Here is a 23,230-nt window from a genome sequence, read left to right on the forward strand (position 1 = left end):
TAGTGAATCATCGGGGAGCTCAGAGTGTAGTTTACATGATTGTTTAACTTGACTTGTCTGCCTGTGTTATCTGTTATTTTAAGCTCAAATAGAATACCAAAGTCAATTCAAAAATCCACTTGCATCTGCCACCACTTTCCTTGGTACAACCTTCAGTATAGCTGCAGAGGTTGCCAACAGAAAGAAGGTGAAGATGTAAAGTGTGTCAAAACCCAAGAACAAAAGAAAATATTTACTGAAGCTTACAGTTCCTTAGATGTGGTGACTACATATATATGTATTTATAGAAGACCAGTGTTGTCTCTCTAGGACAAAAAGAGTATTAGCCCATACCCCACTCTTTTTATCTCCATAACATAGAGGGTAGGTGTTCTGTAGTCCGTCAAGCTGAACTGAACTGGGGAGGACTGAAAATACTGCTTGAGATAACACTGCAGAGAGCATATGAGCTCACTGGATTTCTAGCACAAAAATTAATTTAAAAAAATTGTATTAAACAAGATTATCTGATGTGAAAAATCAACACATACACTATAATCTATTTCAGTCTTCTAGGTACCCATCATTTGCCACAAATTACTGAATTACCAATTCACACTGTGAACGTCACCCTAGCTTTTTGCACTGGATTGTTGAATTATCTGGCAGTTGCCCACTTTCAGTATGTTCTTACTATTTATCAAAGTTTTACTTCGCAGGTTGTGAAAAAATCATGTTATCCAAGGTGGAATGAGGCTTTTGAATTTGAATTAGATGAATCTTTTACTGAGAAGTTAACAATGGAAGTCTGGGACTGGGATTTGGTCAGTAAAAATGATTTCCTGGGAAAGGTAATGTTCTTTTTTTAAATCTGATGTTTAGTATGATGATACAATCTGTAAGTCCTTGGGTCGGTCCACCTAAAATGTATGATTTATGTACAAGCTGTACATGTATGATGGTCTGCACCACTCAGTGGCTTCTCAAAACTTTAATGAAATGATGTAACGTGATTTCTGGGATGTATAATTATCATCTGTTACTGTTCAACTTGGAGTCCCACTTGTACTGTTAGATTAGGGCTGTTCCCTCTACCCTCTGCTCTATCTTGTTTAAGGATTAATTCTAGGTTTAGATATTTGATACATACAGTAGTAACACTGCTTCAGCCTGAACCATATGTCATGTAACAATGTATATACCATACCTTGCCAATCCTCCTGGAAGCTGTAAATCACCCCAATTGCTTCTTGGTCCTGTGCTGAGTGGCTGGCCTGCTACATTCCAAACAAAGGAGGTCTGTTGCTTTTCACCTTCTGAATGAATGCAAAGCATTCTCTGATTGGATAAGATGAAGAACATGAGAACACCCCCCTGCCTCTGCACTTTGTCCAATCTTATTGTGTCTATGTGCCTTTGGTATGTTCCTACTTAACCCACAACTGAAAATAAATAGATTTTACTGTGTCTGTGTGCCTTTTGTATGCTACTGCCTTCACCATCTATAGCCCTGTCTGTACCATTATGTTTATGTCGCTCTGTCGCGTCTTACCTAAATTATGGGCTTACAACTCTGCCCTCTTGCAAGGCTGATTCAAATGTAAAAAGTTTGCTTTGTTGGCCAGGCATCCTGTTATTAACTCTTCATAAATTAAATGACAACCACCCACACTGGGGTTGCCACCTTTCCTTCAAGCCAAACCTGAACATTTAAGTGGCCTGGGCCACCTTTGCGTGTCCCAAGGTGAGTAGTACTGCGCCCCCAATTATGCCAAACATTCCCGTAGAAAGACGCCTGCAGCTCCTGGATGGCCCCAGATTTGCGTGTGACTGTCTTGGTTACTTGGGGAGCCACAGCCCAGTTGGAATCATAGTTAAATAGTAGGTGAGGTTGAAAAAAGATACTAGTCCATCAAGTCCAACTTATGTCAGTCTGCCTGAAACTCGGACACATGATTCAAAACCTGGACTGTGCGGGTGAATCCTGGACTGGCAGCAACCCTAACCTATACCCTTCACAGTATAAAGCTTTAGCACCTTTATTGGGATAGCACATTGCTGGGGGCACATTGCTAGAGGGAACATTCCTGCGGTTCTTTCCATAAGTGATTCTTTCTAGAAGTGATTCATTATTCAAGTTATATGCACTTCAGGCTTTGTACTACATGCTCTGCACAATGTGAAAATACATAGCAAACTACTTTGAAAAACACCAAACAGACTGCAGGTGACCTTGTTTCTCCATTCAGGTCTCCTTCCTCTCTATAACATGCGCTCTCTACCACTCCTTCTGAGAGTTGTGTCCTCTCTCCTTAAACTCTTTCCTTCACCACTCTTCTCCACCCCACAGCTTTTATATATATATATATATATATATATATATATATATATATATATATATATATATATATATATTATATACCACCCTCATTTCTGTCCCCTCCTTATTAATGCACTCACTAACTCCTTCTAATTTTCTGAACATCCACATGCTAATAAAACCTCCAGGACGCTGGGCGTGTCCTTTCATATAAATCACACTCCCATATTACCTCCCTCACTCTTCTGCATCTACTAACCTCTGGTTATCTATCCCTAAACCCTGGGCTTCCATCATTTAACTATACCCAATGCTCCCATCACCTCACACCCTCTGGCGGCAGCTGCAATCCACACAAATTAATTTCCATTACTCTTCTTCCCAAAACCAGCCTCCACTTCTCTTGCACCCGCTGGAATGCCTGCTCTGTCTGTAACAAACTCACCTCTCACCATGACCTCTTTGTCTCCAACACTTTTAACCCACTTGCCGTTACTGAACGTGGCTTCACGAATCCGATACTACTTCTCCTGCTTCCCTCTACCATGGTGGCCTTCTCTGGAATCAATCCCCCAGACCCAGTGGATGGAAGGAAGGAGGAATAGGAAACCTTCTAGCTCCTCCTTCATCCTACTTCCTCTCTGACACTCCCCTCCTTTGAAGCACAATGCTTTCGTGTATTTTCTCCTGTTTCTCTAAGAATTGCTGGGATCTATCGGCCCCCTGGACAGTTATCAAAATTCCTTAAAGACTTCTCTGCTTGGCTACCCTACTTTCTCTCCTCTGAAATTCCCACAATCATTCTCGGTGACTTCAACATCCCTGTTAATGCTAATATTCCTGCTACTTCTAAACTTCAGTCTAACCTCTTCTTTTGACCTAAAGTTTCTACTTTGATGGCAACACCCTTGACCTTGTGTTTTCATACCTATGTACTCTGTGCAGCCTCTCCAACAATCCTTTGCCTCTCTCTGATCACCACCTTATTAGTTTCACTCTGTCCCTGTCTTCCACCTGTCTCCCTCCTCTCCCACCAACCACCTTTTGGTTACCAATAGGATCCTTTGCCACCTCAACCCTTCTCTTCTCTACTCTGCTGCTGACCACTTACACCATACGATTCCTCCCTCCTCACCTCACTGGAAAGCAGACCTATTTTATCACCCTCATTAACACCTTTATATCCAGCCCCCGTCAACTCTTCTCCACCATCAACTCTCTACTTTGTCCTCTACTGCCTCCACCCACTAACTTACTCACTGCCGTGGAGATCACTAATCACTTTAAAAAAAGACTGATACTATTCATGAGGAGATCTCTGTCCCAATGCCTCTTCCACTTAACACTCCATGTCCACAGGTACAATCAATATTTTCCTTTTTGAACCCCACTACTATTGATGAGGTTGCTAAACTTTTTTATAACGCCCACTTAACCACCTGCTGCCTGGACCCTTTTCCCTCACAGATGCTACTGTCGCCTTTTGGCTCTATCCTACACTAACACATATCTTTAATCTCTCCCTCTCTTCTGGCATCTTGCCCAACTCTCTAAAACATGCTCTAGTCACCCCCATACATAAAAAGCCCTCACTGGACTCCACCAATCTTAACAACCTACGCCCCATCTCCTTGCTCCTCTTTCTTCCAAACTCCTTGAACAAATGAACGAATGACAGCGGCGGAGCTGCGAGACCCCACCGAAAAGATGGATGCGCCGGACTACAGGGGACAGCATTGACATCGCTGGCTCCTGTGTCAGTTAAGTGACACATAATGGGCTACTATGCGATGCATAGTAGTCCATTATGCTTTGCCTTTGCAGGGAATGAAAGAGGAAGTAAACCCATCAGGGTTTACTTCCTCTTTAACACTCCACAGAAACTGCTCTCCTAAAACTCAGAAATTATCTATTAATGGCCAAAACCATGTCTTTGACATGGTGGACCACTCCTCAAATAGCTTGACTCCTTTGGTCTATGTGACTGCAATCTTCATTGGTGCTCAACCTACCTATCCCACCACCCCTTCAATGTCACCTACAATTCTACTTCCTCTTCTTTTCTTTTCTTCTGTCGGGTCCCCCAATGTTCTGGTCTTGGATCTCTCCTATTCTTGATTTATGCTTCCACGCTGGGTCAGTTAATAGCCTCCCATGGCTTCCAATACATTTTCTACGCTGATGACACCCAAATCAATCTCTCTACCCCTCAGCTCACTCCATCAGTCTCTACACGCATCACTAATTTACTAACAGACATATCTGCCTGGATGTTTTGCCGCTTCCTTAAAATCAATCTATCCAAAACCAGCTCATAATATTTCCTCCCCCACATGCCGTTTCTCCTGACTTCTTCGTCAGGAATGACAGATCAACTATCACCGTTGCCACATATCAAGGTGCTAGGTGTAATCGTGGACAATCCTTTCGGCCCCACATCCAATCAATGTCCAAAGCTTACCTCTGCAAACATCTCCAAAATATGTCCCTTCCTAACCAATGACACCACAAAGCTTCTAATTCACTCCCTAGTTATCTCGCCTTAACTACTGCCGCTCCCTCCTCATTGGCTTACCTTTATATAGGCTATCCCCTCTTCAGTCCATCACAAATGTTGCTGCCAGACTCATTCACCTTACCAGCCATTCAGTGTCTGCTACCCCTCTCTGCCACCAGCGCAAAACACAAATATATAAAAGTGAAGGCTATGCTGCAACTAATAATCACCATTAGTGTTAAGTGAAAGAGAAAAACTGTATATTAGGTAATTGCACTCACTCTGTATTATATGGATGTTCCACCAGTTAATTAAATCAAAAATAATATCATCAATATTAAACAGTGCTTATAGACCATCAATTGCTATCTGATACAATACTCCTTAAACCCAGTGGAAAAACTAAAAATTCATAAAAACAGAAAAAAATAAAAATAATGAAAAAATATATATAAAAAAAACACTTTTGCAAAATAGTGTGTTTCAATCAATTGTATTCTTCATATAATTATCCACCATGCTTGAATCAATTGTGCATCCAGAAATACTATCGTGATCCGTGATATACCACCACCTTCCAATTTAAATGCTTACCAGAAAGCAGGAATAAAAATGCCTGTGTATATTTCTTTAACACCCAGTGTATCTCGGTTCCACCAGGTACAGAGCTATATTCTCAAATTTCTCCAATGTAGCTTACTAAATACTCATAAAAAACAAAACGGCCATCACTTTTCAAAGGCCATCAATTGTGCACTCAGATGCTATTGTGCCTTAGACCGGCACTGAGTCTGTCCAGTGTTCCAGTAATGGCCTATAATGGCAGCTTTGTGTGCAGGGAGCTAGCGTGCGGTTCAAGCCTCAATGTGAGCTTAGTTCATAGGTAGGATGTGATGTCAGCATCAAACAAAATTAGCCTAAACGCGTTTCGCATAATATATGCGTCATCATCCTTCAATATTTTGTTTTTTTGTGTTTTTTCACTGGGTATAAGGAGTATTGTATCAGATAGCATTTGATGATCTATAAGCACTGTTTAATATCGATGAGATTATTTTTGATTTAATTAACTGGTGGAACATCTGTATAATACAGGGTGAGTGCAACTACCTAATATACAGTTTTTCTACATCACTAACCTAGTCTCAAATGACTAACCTAATCGTTCTTTTTGTTCCGCCCAAGACCTCCTGCTCTCTAGCTCCTTTGTTACCTCCTCCCATGCTCCACTCCAGGACTTTTGCCAAGCTTCTCCCATCCTGTGGAATTCCATACCCCATTCTGTCTGACTGCCCACCTCCTAACTTGTCCTTTTTTAGACAATCACTGAAACCCCTTCTCTTCAGAGAGGCCTACTCTGCCCCCAGCTAACAACTGTACTTTCATTTTCTCCATCAACTCTTCCCCTACAGTTATTACCTTTTGTATCTCTTGACCCTCCCTCTTAGATTGTGTGCTCTATTGAGCAGGGCATTCAGTCAGAAGATGCAAAGGATTTTCTGGATGGCACTTGTACTGAGTGGCCGACCTCCTGTGTTCAGAATGCAGCAGGGCAGCCGCTTGGCACAGGAACAAGGGGAGATAACTGAAGTTTCAGTGTATACTTCAGTGATTTCCAGCTTCCAGGTGGATCTGCTAGGTTTGGTATATGCCTAGTTACATTGGTCTAAACTGATTCAATGTAGCTATGTATAACAAATCCTGGAGTTTTTCTTTAATATTTAAAAAAATACAACATGGAAAATGGGACCTATTCCTAATTACTGTGACAAATGTAGATGATGCTCATGTCCCAAGTAATCAAAAAGTGATTCATGTTGTTGGGTAATGTGGGCTGACTGCTATTGTTTTTTTCTCTTTTTTTTGGCACCTTTACCTGTTTTATGTGTATAAACATGCATGAGCAATCTGAGTGCTGAGTGTGTATGTGACAGTGTGTGAAATAAAGCCCTCAGAACTGCTACACTGGTCAAAATACCAGAACGTGTTTCATACAGTATCTAAAATGTGTTAAAAGAAAATTACACATGATTATAGCAACTAGTATTGCTGAAATTTTCAAGCCTGAACTAAAAAAAATGACACCATGAATCCTAATGATTGATACATGCAGTACAGACACTTCTTCAGGTATTATTCAGATATATTTATACACGTTTCAGAAACAGACAAGTGTGAAAACCTACACATTCAAATGCATGTGGGTTATGTGAATTTACTTATATTTACGTATATGAAATGAGCACCATTAATGCTGAAATCTGAAAAGCTGACACTTAATACCTAGAAGTAATGCAGCGTACACGCAACCAGACTTTCCGGCAGACTAGGTCCTATGGTCTTCCCGACTGACTTTCGGCGGACTTCCGACAGACTTTCCGAATGAATGGACTTGGCCACACACAATCACACCAAAGTCCGACAGATTCGACCGTAATGATGTACGACCGGACTAGAATAAGGAAGTTCATAGCCAGTAGCCAATAGCTGCCTTAGCGTCGGTTTTCGTCCGTCGGACTAGACCTACAGACGACCGGATTTTTCGACTGGACTCAAGTCCATCGGAAAGATTTGAAACATGTTCTATATCTAAAGTCCGTCTGATTTTTCTACAGCAAATGTCTGATGAAGCCCACACACAATCGAATTCGGACCTTTGCTGTCAAAGTCCGGCCATGTGTACATGGCATTAGTGATTATTTTCAGGCCTGAATCTATATTAGTACTGGTGCTGATGTAAAGACGCTGTTTAAAGCCATTTCATGTGAACCAAAAAAATAAGGTGGTACAGGATGATGCCAGTTGAAATTAAAAATGTTTAGAAATTGGTGTTTTGTCAGCTAGTGAGTTTTACAATGTCATGTTCTTGCTTTTGTACATAACCAGCAGGGAGTTAGTTGCTTCATATTGGTGTTCTAGCAAGAGAAAATTAGCTGCTATTTTTGGCTTGTATCTATATTCAGCAATGTTTCTATTTTTTTTTTTTTCCTGTTCTTATTTCTTCTGTGTTGGAGCATTGTACAGTATAGAACTAAATCAACTTTGCATCAATGCACCGCATTTATTTCTTTCATGCCCATACCTTTAGACTTCTAATAAACTGAGTTTAAAAAAATAAACATATTACAACTTAAAGCTAAATACATATATGAGAATCCTCAAATGTATACAACTCTGCTCACAAACACATCTCTGTCTAGCAATGGAGGGGACCTGATTTTCCTCTGCTGCAGATTCACTTTCACTTACAGGTCCCTTCCCCAACCCAACCCTGTTACTCTATAAATGGATAAGTGGCAAAGTGATGAACTTGTCCATCTGCCACTATGCTCTTTCCTCCTATCAGCATGCATCTTGCATGGCAGCATCCCTTATTGGCTCCTTGTGCTTTCCCTCTTTGAGTTCTTCTGTATAGACTGTTCTAAGTAGACTGCAAGAGGATGATACGAAATTCATGTACTTACACTGTTTGCATTAAAAATGTATTTATGGATTTATTAATGAGTGTAGAGAGGCATTCATTGTATCTTTTATATTTGCCTGGATTACGGGCAAAGCACTAATCTGTGTTGTAATTGCTCTTAAATTCAGCTGTGCTGGAAGAAGCTTGATGTGTACACAACTCAGTAATTGGCGCAGTGACTCCTCTTTGATCAGATGTCCAAGATTTTAATCAAGTGTACATATTCGTCAGCACACCAAGGATCTACAATCACTATCCAAAGGTTTTTATTGCAGAGAGATCACATCACAGAGACAAGTGCATTCGTGACGAAGGGGTCCTGCACGACTCCAAAACGTGTCTCTGTGATGTGATCTCTCTGCAATAAAAACCTTTGGATGGTGATTGTAGATCCTTGATGTGCTGGCGAATATGTACACTTGCTTGATTTTTCCAGGGTCCAGCTGGTAAACGTTACAGCACCCACTATTGATGAGCCTTGTTTTCCAGAAAGTGTGCAATAGGAATATAGGCAAAACAAGATTTTAATCAGACAAATAGAGCCATAACCAGCCAGCAGATCCCAGCAATTAGTCTTTGCCTAATGCTGGCTGCTGGGAGGGTATTTAGTCCCTCCTCTACAATTCCATCTTGGTTCAGTGTCTTGCCTGTAAGCCAGATACTTGCTTCCTGTACTATCTTGTTTGATAATGCATAGTTCTCCGTGAACCCTTTCTTATGTAAAAAATGTTTATTCTAAAACAAAGGTATATAAATAGAGAAAAAGACAGATTAGCTGCAGCAGTTGAAAACATGATTATCGCTAATTTAAACTTCATAGAAATCACTTAAAGCATATCTTGGTTTCAGATTAATGGGGTGAAAAATTACTATTCCATTGGTAAATAGCAGGGAAGGAGTAGACCAGGAATATTGAATTCAAACTCATGGAGGTCGAATCTGTAAAAAATTTCTTATAGCCGAAATGCTTTTGTGGTGACTCAGATCCTTGACATCACAGTACCCCCTCCCTTTATATGACAGTCAGCTTCTTACATTAGTGTCCCCAGTCCCCCTTCTTACTTCAGTATCCTCATTACCCCCCCCCCCCCCCCCCCATTACATCACAGTTCCCCTTTTTACATCAGTGTCCTCAGTCCTCCCTTAACATCACAGTCCACCTTTACTTCAGTGTCCTCAACCCCCCCCCCCCCCCCCCCACACACACACACACACACACACACACACACACCTTTACAGCAAATTCTCCCTCTTTACATTTTAGTCCCTCTTCACATCACACTCTCCTTTTCATATCAGTGTCCTCAGCCCCCCTTCAAATCACAGCCCTTCCCCTTTACATCACACCCCCCTCTTTTACATCACAGCCCCACCTTATATCAAAGTCTCCCCTTTACACAACAGTCGATCTTCGCTTTACATTGCAGCCTCCACTTTACATCAGTATCCTTAGTCCCCTTCTCATCACAGCCCCTCTTCATAGTTCTAACACAGCAAGGCAGAGGCGCAGCAGGTCTGGACAAAGGGCAGGAGCTGACCAACTTTTCTTCTTAACAAGCGGGTAATTAATACTAGGATCATCCTGTGTCCTAGCAACCAATCACCTGCTTGTTAACAAGTGGTTGGGTATAGACAGCTGTCCAAAATTTAGTGATGCCTGGAATAGACTTACATTAAAGATTATTCCATCCATGAAATGATCTTGATATCCTTTATCTTTCTATAAAACAAATATGTGCAGCTCTGGTGGAGATTGCATGTCATGTTCAATTCCTAGTAGAAACCTTTCTATTGGCTTCCAAATAATTTTTTTGTTATGTAATCAAGTTTATCAAAACATAGTTTCACTTTTTAGGATTATTCTCCCATAGATGTGGTTCTTATGCCAATATCTGGCGGATGAACTTTAAAGGGGCTGTAAAGGCAGAAGGTTTTTTAATCTTAATGCATTATATGCACTAAGATAAAAAGCCCTCTGTGTGCAGCAGCCCCCCTCAGCTCCCCTAATATTTACCGGAGCTCCATCTCTGTCCAGCAATGTCCACAAGTGTCCCAGCCGTCTGGGACTTTCCCTCCTGATTGGCTAAGTCTCCCGTTGCTGTCAAAGTCAGTTAGCCGTCCAGGAGAGAGAGATGGGGGGGGGGGGGGGCGAACCACAGCTCTGTGTTTGAATGGACACATAGAGCTGCAGTTCGGCTTGGGTGCCCCCATAGCAAGCTGCTTGCTGTGGGGGCACCCAACAGGTGGGAGGGGCCAAAAGCACAGAAGAGGGACCCGAGAAGAGGAGGATCCAGGCTGCTCTCTGCAAATCCACTGCAACAGTGCAGGTAAGTATAACATGTTTTTTATTTTTTAGAAAAAAACAAGACTTTACAATCACTTTAACACAGAAACAGATAAGCAAATGTAAGTTGTATTAGATAAATAAAACATTCTGTTCTCAACATGTATATCTAAGCTAATAGAGGTAAACATTTGTAACTTGGACTTTATTTTTATTCTTTTTAGATAGTGATCAATGTAAATGGACTTCAGAAAGATTTACAGGAGGAAGGATGGTTCAGACTTAGCCCTGGGAAATCCAAGGCCAGTATGGATGAGTAAGTAACTATCCAGAAAAATATGATTTATTTACATCCACAGTCTTTGCAGTACAAGTGTCCTCCTCCAGTCTTGTCTTGGTGAAGATCCAGGTAGGGGACCCAAACATTGCTGTATAGTTCTCCTAGGAAAGATGGTATCTACACTTTTTTAGGCTTCTTTATCAGAGTAATATCTTTGTGCCTGCTCAGTGATATACTGTTTAGGATTACATCATAACAAAAAAGCACTGAGAGCTCAATGGAGATATTTCTACTAACATCTAAACAAAATAGGAAGTTATTAGACTTTTCTGCTTTCAGGTTGTGCATTTAGATCAGTGTTTTCAAACAATTTTTCAGCCAACCTTTAGAACTGCGTACAATCCTGGGGCACACCAGTCTGAGGGCCCATTCACGCCAGGAGGTGTGTCTAAGCATGCATGCTTTTTTTTTTGCGTGTTCCCACGTGTCACATTTTTTTGTTAAATTTGTTTTTTATTGAAAGAAAAAGAATGTAACATACATTGCACATTATGCAGGTATTAGAACATACTCATAACATATTTACAAATATCAAAACATACAAAAATTAGAATATGTAGATGTCATAGCATGTCGTAGGCACATTAGTGTTCGGGCAGGTAGCTCCGAGACAATTATTTTGTTTCTGGTTGACAACATGGTTTGTCGAGGAACTACCTAGTGTAAGGTAAGAGGTGGCAGGAGGAAATGTGCCTACTGCAGCTAGCATAGGGGGGAAGGAAAGAGAAAAAAAAAAAAGAGGAAAGAGAAGAGAAGAAGGAGAAGATAGAAGAGAGAGAAAAGAAAGAGAGAGAAAAGAAAAGAAAGTGAGCCTAGAAGAGAGCCACCGGTACAAATTCACAATGTGACATTACGGATCATGTGTGTACATTATTTCACAGATACTGGTAGTCGGGGCCATCATGCACATTTCCCGAGACTATGGCCCATTACCTTTCCATAGCCAGCCGTTCCATAGTTTCCAATGTTGTTCAAATGTACGAACATGTCCTTGTCTACATTCCAGTATACGCTCAAATGCGTAGTTATATTGTACCATATTAACCACCTCAAGGAGACTAGGAGCCTGGTTTGTTTTCCACTTTCTAGTGATAAGTAATTTGGCTGCTAAGAGGATATGAGTTACTATTTTACGACAATCAGTTGGAAATTGTTCTATACCGATGTTAAGAATGGCTAGGGCAGCTGTAGGAGGGGTGAGAATACTAGTTATATCTGAGGCCGCGTACACACGGGCGGATTGTCTGCCCAACTAAGTTCGTCAGACAATCCGACAGACAGTCCGTTCAAAATTTGAATGAACGGACTTGACCACACACGATGAGCAGACAGTCCGCTGAAAGCGTGCGTGATGACGTGTACAGCACGTACGACGGGACTAGAAAAACGACGTCCTATACACTGCAATGCAACCTTCGGCCGTGTAAATCCTTTCTGAGCATGCGCCATACTTAGTCCGTCCAACTTGCCTACACACGAGCAGACTGTCCGCTGAAACCAAGTTTGGACGGACAAAATTACGGAAATTCCGTAAGACTTTGTTCGTCAGACAGTCCGCTGAAAAAGTCCGCTGAAGCCCACACACGAGCAGATTGTCCGCTGAAACACGGTTCAGCGGACTAAGTTGGACAGACAATCCGCCCGTGTGTACGCGGCCTGAGATGACACGAAACAACTTGTTCCAAAAGCTTGTCAGGTGTTTGCAGGTCCAGAAAATGTGCATGATCTGTCCCACTCCCCCGCACTCCCTCCAGCATAGTGGGGACTGCGACGGGAGACACTTGGACAATCTATAAGGGGTGAGATACCACCGCAAAGTAATTTTATGGGATAGTTCCCAGTGATTAGCACACTTTGAGGCCTGATACACCGATTTCAAGGCTGCAACCCATTGGGCCCTGGTAAACGAGGACCCCAACTCCGACTCCCATTTTAAGTGTGGAGTAGCCTTTTGAAAAACAAGTTTGTTTTGTAAAAAGTTGTAAAACAATGAAGTTCCCTTTGCTTTGGGATGTTCTGGATTCGTGAAGTATTGCCAACCAGGGGCAAATACTGGCAGTGTTGTCGAGCTCAAAGAAGTGATACAATGTAGGATGCGGATGTATTTATAGTGATCCATGTTAGGTATGCCAAATTCCGCTTGGAGTGATTGGAATGTTTTAGGGGAGTTGTTTAGGAGTAGTTGATCCAAAGCTAAAATGCCTTGATCCCTCCATTTTTGAAGAGACAAGTTAGGGATTAGTAGCTCTAAAACCTCCGTCGGGGTTGAGATAAGGTGTTGTTGCGTCGGAGGTGGGCTAGTTGATATAAAGCTTTTCCAGGCTTCCAAAGAGGCCTGGATAGAGAGAAGCGGTTTGTTAATCAGGCCAGGTTTCCATGAATCGGCTATCAGTAGGTTTACCAGGGCCGAGGTGGAAGTAGCAGCTAATTCAATAGTGGTCCATATATTGGTTACCTCTGGTCGGAACCAGCTTCTAAGTTGGGCCAGCTGCGAGGCTGTCCAATAGTCTTTTAGGTCAACCATACCCATACCACCAGCAAATTTGTGTTTTAACAGCTGGGCATGGGAACTTCTAGGTTTCATGCCTTTCCATATCTGGGCCCTCATCAATCTGTTGAGCGCCATGAAATGGGAAGGTTTGGGAGAATGGGAAATGTTCTGAACAGGTATAGGATTTGTGGAAGTGTAAACATTTTAAAAGCCGCAAGGCGGCCCATCCAAGAAAGTTCATATCTGGTGGAACTGTGGATTTCTCTGGAAAGTTTTTTAATCAGGGAGTAATAGTTAATTTCAGCTAACTGAGTAACATCGGCAGTCAGTTGAATCCCTAAATAAGGGATCTCTCCTGCACTCCATGTGTGTGCAAAAGCTTTTACATAAATCTGGTTCAACACCTATATTGAGGATAAGTGATTTGTTACAGTTAACTTTGTAGTAAGAGATTCTGCTGAAGATATTAAGAAATTGGTGTGTTCCGGCTAGGGACGTTTTTGGTTCTGTCAGAAAGATGATTATGTCGTCCGCGAACTGTAATCTCGGGCGTAGATCTTATTGCCTGTGCCAGGGGTTCTATCAACAGATTGAAGATACTTGGGGATAACGGGCAGCCCTGGCGGGTTCCATTTGTAATCAGGAAGGGGGAGGACAACGTGTTGGATGTGTAGACCCGTGCCGAGGGAGCGGAGTACAGCGCCAGTATGGCCGTCAAGATAGAACCTTTAAAACCAAACTTTTCGAGCGTAGCTCTCATATAACCCCAGTGGATACGGTCGAATGCCTTCTCCGCATCTAAAGAGAGGAGCAGAGAAGGCACCCGACCGGACCCAGCATATTGTAACAAATTAATGACTCTTCTAGTTGCGTCAGAGGCTTGACGCCCCTTCAGAAAACCCGTTTGATCAGGGTTAATGAGGGTGGGTAATATAGACGATAACCTATGTGCGATGATTTTTGCATATAACTTTATATCGGTATTCAGCAAGGATATAGGCCTGTAGTTAGCTAGACAGGCTGGGTCCTTGCCAGGTTTAGGGATGGTTACAACATGAGCCTGTAGCATTTCTGCTGGGAAGGAGGCCGAGGCTGCAGCCGCCGCAAACACCGGAGAGAGATTCGCACTGAGTGTCTCATAAAACTGTTTATAGTAATCATTCGATAGACCATCAGGTCCTGGGAACTTCCCTAAGGGTAGTGACTTAATTGCTTTACAAATTTCGGAAGGGGAAATTGGAGCATTTAGATCCAGTAATTGGTCGTTAGTTAGTTCAGGAAGTTGGAGAGAGGACAGAAAAGACAATATCTCCTCTGGCCTTGGCTGCACAGTCTCAGGGTCTTCTCCTAAGTTATATAGCTTGCTGTAGTAAGCCGCAAAGGCATTGGCAATGCCCTTCGAGTCTAATGTTTTGGTGTTGGAGCAGGGGTCTATTAGATGCTCTATTTTGGAATGTAATTTCTTGGCTTTCAATCTACGTGCTAGGAATTTACCTGCTTTGTTACCCGAGGAGTAGTTGGTCAGTTTGAGGGCTTTAACATTTTTGTCATGCTGTTCTAAAAGCATTGTTCTCAGTGTCGTACGAAGTTTAGACAGTTTTGTAGCTAGGGGCGTGGAGGGATTAGATTTATTGTTGGCCTCCGTCATGCGAATCTCTCTCAGTACCTCATCAAGCAGCTGAAGCCTCTGCCTCTTCATACGTGAACACATTTGAATAAAGATACCCCTGATAAAGGCCTTATGGGCACACCACAGCACAAAGGGATCTGATACAGATGGCGAGTTCAGCCTGAAATATCCCTGGAGGTGTTTCTCAATGGTCGCCACTTGTTGTGGGGAGCTAAAAATCTGAGAGTCAACTCTCCAGAGGTATGCAGGGTTTGGCATGTGCTCCTCCAGGATAGACACAGAGACAGGTGCGTGATCCGACCACGTAATGTCGTGAATACTGGAGGAGGACACCGCCTGTAATAAAACCCTATCCACCAGGATCATATCCAACCGTGAGTACGAGTTGTGGCGCGCTGAGTGGAAGGTAAAGTCTCTTTCTTCAGCATGTTGGCATCTCCACACATTGTACACATCCTCTAAGTGAAATAGGGGTTGGAGTGCTTTAAGTGAACGTGGATGTTTCCCTGTAGTATCTACATCTGGGTCGGCTGTCAGGTTAAAGTCCCCAGAAATAATCAATGCCCCCTTTTTACATTTAGAAATTGTCGAGAACAACCTTCTTGCAAACCTATATTGACGTTCATTTGGTGCATAAGCATTGACAAGTGTAAAAAGTCTACCATTGATATCACAAATGAGAATCAAAAATCTACCATCTGCATCCTGAATAGTGTCATGGAGTTTAAAGGCTATAAGGACTCCTTTCCGCTTACAGGAGGCCGAAGCCGTGAAGACATGGGGGAATTTCTTGTGCGTGAACGTTGGGGAGGCTAAAGCCTGAAAATGAGTTTCCTGTGTGCATTCCAGATCGCTCCCCAACGTAAGGGCCTCTTTCCAAAGGGAGGCACGTTTTGCCGGATGATTTAGTCCTCGTACATTAAAAGATGTTATAGTAATAGGCATGAGAGGGTGTAGAGTACCTTATGTTTGTTGCGATCCAAACTTGGGGACATGTAGATCTGAGACCTTCGAAACTTGTTGGTGTTGTGAGCGTCGTTGTGCCAGGCTATGACCGTAAGACTGTGTGAGGCGACAGGTGATAGGAGGCTGTACATCCGGCTCAGGAAGCTAAAGAGGGAAAAAAAGGAAAGGAAAAAAAAGAAACACAAAAAGAGAACCAAGTCTAATCTTTGTGGTAAAAAGGAAGGAGCGACCGCAAAAGGGGTCTGATTGCAGGTATACTGCACAATATCCATGAGGGAGGAAGGGATTCACGTGGAGAGGCTCCAGTAAGCCGGGGGATGGTGCAGGAAAAGTAAGATCAGATTAGTGGACCAGAGGCGGCGGGGTCTCGATGGATTTGGTGTTTCCTCTTATGCAAAACCACTTGCCAATCTTCTTGGGACTGCTGTGTGGAGTGTTGCTGTCGGGGAATCGGTAACTGTGCAGGGAGGATATCCCATTTACGGAGGAGAGCCAGCCCTTCTTCGAGTGTATTGACCACTGACAAAGTGTTATTTCTGGAGATGACCAGACGAGTAGGATAACCCCAACGATATAAAATGTCATGGTTCCGCAAGGCTTTTGTGATTGTCGGGAGTGACTTCCTCTTCTGCAATGTGTATTGGGATAAGTCAGCAAACAGTTGGAGGTTTGAGAAACGCTCAGGCAGTTGTTCTTTTTTACGGAAACATGCCGCAAGCTGCTCTTTGATGTGAAAGAAGTGGACTCTCATTATCACGTCCCGGGGACATCATCATGAATGAAAGAGGGCTTAGGCAGTCTATGTATCCTGTCAATGATTACTTCTGTGTCAGATACATTAGGGATAGCTGTGCGGATCAGATCACAAGCATATTGATTCAGTTGGCTGACTGAGACTGATTCAGGGACACCTCTGATCTTAAGGTTATTGCGTCTAGCGCGGTCCTCAAGGTCTGCGATTTTAGCAGTGAGCGATTCTATTTGGTCATCCCGGTCGTTATGAGCGTCAATAAGCATGTTGTGTGAAGAAGCATATTCGCCCATTCTGCTTTCTATATGATCCACTCTGTTACCTAGATCAGTCACATCAGCTTGAACTTTAGCCACACATTGTAAAATGTCAGTATTAAGAGAAGCTTGCAGAGAGGATAACATATCTTTTAACACTGTTTCTGAGACAGGCTGGTTCGAGGCAGGTAAGGTATGGAATGAGTCAGGCAGGTCAGTGAGAGCTAAAGCAGGGTTGCGTTCAGGGCTTACCTCTGCCTGTATGGAGTCATCCGACAACCTGGGCTTGCTCTTGGCTGGGCTCTGGGAGAGTGGAGTTGCAGGACCTGGAGATCCTTGCCTCGGGCTAGGAGACTTCCCCGCAGATCCGGAGCTGGGATGCGCTGGGGACGATGCGCTGGAGCCTCCCGGGGAAGATCCGCCGGCGCCATCTTGGCCGCATGTGTGGCGGCGAGGGGGGAAGAAATGGGGGAGCTTCCCCGTACTGACCGTGTCTCGCCTCCTCCTTCCCATCCCGGGGTGATCTCCGCAGCTGTCGGGTGGAGTATTTGGCTTTGGGTCGCCGGTTCGCCGCCTCTGTCCGTGCTAATCCTCGACTGTGTAGACGAGCTACAGGCTCAGGCTTCCATTCAGCCGCGCTGGATGCAAGCATACACATATTTGCTAAATGTGTGGGAGTGTCGTTAAGAATTAAAGGCACCCACGCATGACTGCATAAGGCAGCACATTTTTGTGTGGTATGGGAAAACATGCACTTTTGCATGTGTTAGCGCACTGCACCTGGTGTGAACAAGTCTTAAAATGTCTTTGAAGCAGAGTTCAGTGAGCTTAGATTTCAACTCTTCTCCCCCCAAATACCCCCTGCTAGCACACCCCCCCCTACAAATTCCTCCACCTAGCACAAATCCCCTCTTCTAACACAAACCCTGCCCCCCTCCTCCAAGCACAACCCCCAGATCCCCCCTCCTAGCACAAATCCCCCCTCCTACTGCTTGTACAGGAGCAGTGAGAGGAGGAGATGTGGGCAGTAACCAAACCCTGCACACTGAGCTGTGAGAAAGACTCTGTGTTAACTCCAATGCACAGATATGCCCTGGCAGCCCCCCTGCTGCTATCAGTAGTAAACAAAACAGACATTATCGGTTGGTAGCACACGAGCGGGTGGCCCACACAGCTTTCTGTTTTGCCAACAATAGTACTGATAGTGCAGGTGGGGAGGAGAGAGCTGGAAGGAGGTCTGGGTTGTGCTTTCTTTGCCCTCTGTGCACGGGTATTAACATAGGGTCATGCTCAGACTGGGATGTTACCACAGCACCCTTGATAACTCTTTGTGGCACCCCAGTTGAAAAACACTAGCTTGCATAACACTTATTGACAACTAGGGTACTTTCACATTGACCCACTGCAGCTTGGCTGCAGCGCAGGGTACCCATGGTTTTCATGCACGTTACATGCAGTTTCCAATAGGGTTCTTTTAGGTCTTGCTTTTTTGGTGCTTTTTCCGAAAGCTCGCCAAAAGTCCTACATACTGCATTTTTGGTGAGTTTTCAGTAAATGCAGCAAAAAAGCAGAACATAATAGAAGTCTATGGGAAACCACATATAACGTGCATGAAAACCACAGGTACCCTGAGCAGCACCCACAGTGTGGCCAAGGCCCATCAATACCACGTATATGGTATAATCATGTGAAACATATTAATGAAAGTATATATAATATAATGTAATTAAAATCAATGAATTCAAATACTACGTACAAATGTGGTAAAATCACCATGCCTGCAATTAGTGGGATTAAATGTCAATATCCAATTGTGCTAAAATTAAATTTCTATCATCACAAACATTTTTGTACCTCCAGGAGCTCATATGAAGCCCACTGAACAGTTTCTCTTCTTTTTACCACCTCCTTCACACACTTGCATATGCCTCCCTATCTACACGGACAGAAGAGGACCAACCAACACATCCCAAAAACCACTAGAGCGTATCCCAGACAGCTGCGTGGGCCCGACTTGTCCTTAGCAACTGATGTTATCATCGGTTGGCAGGAAGCAGTGGCTTCATGCAAGCTTGACAGACCGGACGGCACTGCTGCAATAAAAAAAATGGCTTAATGGCTGGTATAGAAGTAGGCTTTACTAGGATGCCTGCCTCAGTTGGGGAAATGTTGGTAATTTTGCCATGGCACCTCGGTTGAGAAACTCTGATTTAGATACTGTCCCATGCACATGTGAATGAGGTATAGGTTCAGCCTCTCTGGCTTCCTAATTATACTGCGTGATTATTGTTATAAACATTAAAAACAAAATGAGATTTTAGAGGAGCATACTGGTTTTGTATATAGAACTCATACTGACCTATAACCTTCTGATCGGTTCCCTGTACATTTGTTGAGCAGCAGTCTTTATTTCAGGCCATATCTAGACCTGCATCAAGTTCTAACTATGCCCTCTGCAACCTCTATTGCTTTATCACTGCTGCCAAATACATATTGGATTCTATCCAATATAAAATCAGTCACTAGCAAAGAACACACAATAGCACCCAGCTTTGTATTTTAACCTGCAAAAATTAGCACCTGTATATGCTGTATTCTCTTGTGTAAAGACGCTGCATGCAACATGCATTAGATATTTTAGTTACTTGATCCTCTGTTTTATACAATTAGGCTGATTGTATTATAATCCTGAGTGTTTGCCCAGTCTTCCGTTTTGGAAAAAGTGTACTGCTTCATGAGTCACTAAGTCTTTGGAAAGTTTCCTCAGCCATGAAAATGTCAAACCTTTTGATTACTTTAAGTAATACTTAAACTGCACAGGAAGCTTGCAAAATCTATACATTCAGGTCTATTTTTAGTATATCTGTAAACTTGTTATATAAGAGATATTTAGAATAGAAGAGAATGATTCTAAAGTGCTGCCTACACTAATTCAACAGTTTGTGAATTTGAAAAAAAAAAGAGAGAGAGAAAGTATTGTGTAATGGGAAATGGAGATATCCCCACGGAGTTTTAAATGTCAACATTTGCTACTTTGGAACAACACATTATTGATATATGTTGTCTCTCAAGGTTGTGACATTTGTAAAAAGATACAAATTCAGTACTCACAGCAATCAATCAGAAACTTTACTGGTCTGGTAAAGTAAATACTGATTGCTTGCAACAAGTTGCTGCACTTTGCTTCTGGCACAATTTATTGGAAAAAGTTAGAATGTTGTTTCTGCTAAAATTCATTTTAGCTAAAACTAATATTTGCAGACTCAACCATTGTGTGTTATCGCAACTTCGGTGACCAGATCTCTGTAAATTCCCAGGTTACCTACTTACTAAAGTTAGGTTAATTTATATTTTGGAGAATAGGGCAGATAAAATTAGGCACAAAGGAGTCTGGAACAGAGCTAGAAGTTGGGTAATTCAGCCCAGTATATGGGGACATAATAAACTGCATATTGCAGGGATATGCAATTAGTGGACCTCCAGCTGTTGCAAAACTACAAGTCTCATGAGGCATAGCTGATTGCATTATTGGCTGCAATGCTCAACACTCTCACTAGGTGTCAGTGTACTTTGTGGTATATGGTAATGACTCTGTTGTTACTTAAAATGTGTAATGCCCTGTACACACGGTCGGATTTTCTGATGGAAAATGCGTGATCGGATCGTGTTGTCGGAAAATCCGACCGTGTGTGGGCTCCATCTGACTTTTTCCATCGGAATTTCCGACACACAAAGTTTGAGAGCTGGATCGAAAATTTTCCGACAACAAAATCCGATCGTTTAAATTCCGATCGTGTGTAGACAATTCCGACGGACAAAGTGCCACGCATGCTCAGAATAAATTACGAGACAAAAGCTATTGGCTACTGGCCTCTTTATAGTCCCGTCGTACGTGGTTTACGGCACCTTGTTCTGAACGATCAGATTTTCCGACAACTTGGTGCGACCGTGTGTATTCAAGACAAGTTTGGGCTAAAATCTGTCAGAAAAAAATCAAACGGATTTTGTCATCGGAATGTCCGACCGTGTGTACAGGGCATTATTCTTTCCTGCAGTGCTTGATACTATGTTGCAAGAAGCAGTTGCTAATGTTTAACTATTCCCTTGCTGATTTACTTCCCCAGTATATGTAAACTCAATCACTACAATCTTACAAAAGTTTAAAGTGGTATTAAATACAAAATCCAAAATGTACTATATTGAAGCTTGCCAAACATTAGGTGTGATGGCTGTATTGTTTATTCCTTTCTTACATTTGATCTGGTCAGTAATACACCTCCTGTATTAGAGTGCCCCCCACTCTGAAAGAAGGAACAAAGGGGCACCTTTGGACAGCAGCATTGTCAGTCTGCGGGGAGGGGAGTGTTAGATATACTAGCAGATTTGAATGCACTAACAAAAGTCAACCTCCAGCTCACACTATAAGCAGCTACAGAAAACTTTTTTTTTTTACACAAATAAATAAAAATGTATCATTATAACCGCTTCAGACCCAGAAGATTTTCCTGCTTAATGACTGGGCAATTTTTTGACATACGGCACTGCGTCATTTTAACTGGCAATTGCACGATCATGCGATGTTGTACCCAAACAAAATTGATGTCCCTTTTTCCCACAAATAGAGATTTCTTTTGGTGGTATTTGATCACCTCTGCGCTTTTTATTTTTTGCTCTATATCCCAAAAAAGCAACAATTTTAAAAATAAAAACACAACATTTTTTACTTTTTGCTATAATAACTATCCCAATAAAAAAAAATGTCTTCCTCAGTTTAGGCTGATATATATTCTTCTACATATTTTTGGTAAAAAATTGCAATAAACGTATATTGATTGGTTTAGGCAAAAGTTATAGCATCTTCAAAATAGGAGATAGATTTATGGTATTTTTTTTTTTTACTAGTAATGTAGGTGATCTGCGATTTTTATCGGGGACTGCAACATTGCAACAGACTCATCTGACACTTTTGACACTTTTTTGGGACCAGTGACATTTATACAGCGATCCGTGCTATAAAAATGCACTGATTATTGTATAAATGCCACTGGCAGTGAAGGGGTTAACACTAGGGGGCAATCAAGGGGTTAACCGTGTTACCTAGGTGTGTTCTAACTGTGAAGTGGAATGTGGTTGACTAGAGGAGAAGAGAGATCGTTGTTCCTACTTAGTAGGAACACATGATCTGTCTCCTCTCCTCTGACATAAGTGAGATTTGTGTGTTTACACACACAGATCCTTGTTCTCACTCTGTCACAAGCAATCGTGGGTGCCCTATGGTCATCGTGCCTGCTGAGCACTCGCATTGGCTTCGGGGACATGCTTCAGGCGCGCGTGCCTCCCAGCATCTTAAAGAGCCAATAGACAGCTACGATGGCTCGCCCCTGCGCCAACCTGCCAAAGTATAACTGCAGCCGCTGGCCTGGAAGTGGTTAAGTACCCTGTCAGTGTTAGGTGGTTTGTAACTGATATATTCTGGTGGAGAGCTTGTACTTTTTTTTTTTTTTTTAAAACAGACTTACTGATTGGATTACTAAATGAAAATAAAAGAGAGCCTAAAAACAGAAAACGAATACAGCCATCACATGTAGGAATTGTTAAGCTTCAATATAATAAATGTTTGCTTTTGGATTTAGTACCACTTTAAACATATAAGTATAATTTAAAAAGTAATTTCCAATATGTTTAAATCTAAAACATTCATTAAATAGTAATGGATGATCCTGTTCACACACTTCCTGTTAAAGGAAGACAACAGTCTGTCCCTGTATCCCAATTACCTGCCTAGTTTGTAAAAAGTGACCTTGTCAGCACCACCCAGCTAAACAAAATTTGAATCAACTTCTGTTGCTTGTGCCTGGTGAAAAATTGCCATTTGAACAATGACTGCACCCAATCAGATGCTGTCACTGTGGTTGTATTCAGTAGCCACAGACATCACCAGCTGCTGAATACGGTAGCTGACAGGGAAGATTCATTCATTCAAGTTGCTTAGCTTTGATGGAGGAATGTATAAGATTTTTCTTGTTCAGAGAATTTTTTGCATGTAAAGTCTCGTACACACTATCGGATTGTTGGCCAACAAAGTGTCAGACTTTTGTCTGAAGGGCGTGTGCCAGGAACTTGTCTTGCATACAACGGTACACAATTGTCTGCCAACAAACACGAACGTAGTGACGTACTACGAGGAATTTCAGCTCTTGAGTGCCACCCTTTGGGCACCTTTTACTAATGTTGTGTTTAGTGAGCATTGAT

The 23,230-nt window shown here is 42.4% G+C and overlaps 1 protein-coding gene across 4 annotated transcripts in view; it reads left to right on the top strand.

Moving 5' to 3' along the window:
- The window catches only part of LOC143958930 (ras GTPase-activating protein 4-like), a 238,831-nt gene that overhangs the window by 143,737 nt on the left and 71,864 nt on the right, over nt 1-23,230 (top strand). For all 4 annotated transcript variants that reach the window (XR_013270146.1, XM_077467919.1, XM_077467917.1 and 1 more), the window contains exons 7-8: nt 699-830; nt 10,768-10,859. Coding sequence is in view for 3 of the 4 variants with exons in the window: in XM_077467919.1 (XP_077324045.1) it covers nt 699-830; nt 10,768-10,859 (224 nt within the window). In the remaining variant the exon portion in view is untranslated. The remainder of the gene's footprint in view (nt 1-698; nt 831-10,767; nt 10,860-23,230) is intronic.

Source organism: Lithobates pipiens, unplaced genomic scaffold (genome assembly GCF_037356315.1).
Source record: "Lithobates pipiens isolate NorthernLeopardFrog02 unplaced genomic scaffold, aLitPip1_a1.2 Scaffold_65, whole genome shotgun sequence".
NCBI classification, from domain to species: Eukaryota; Metazoa; Chordata; class Amphibia; order Anura; family Ranidae; genus Lithobates; species Lithobates pipiens.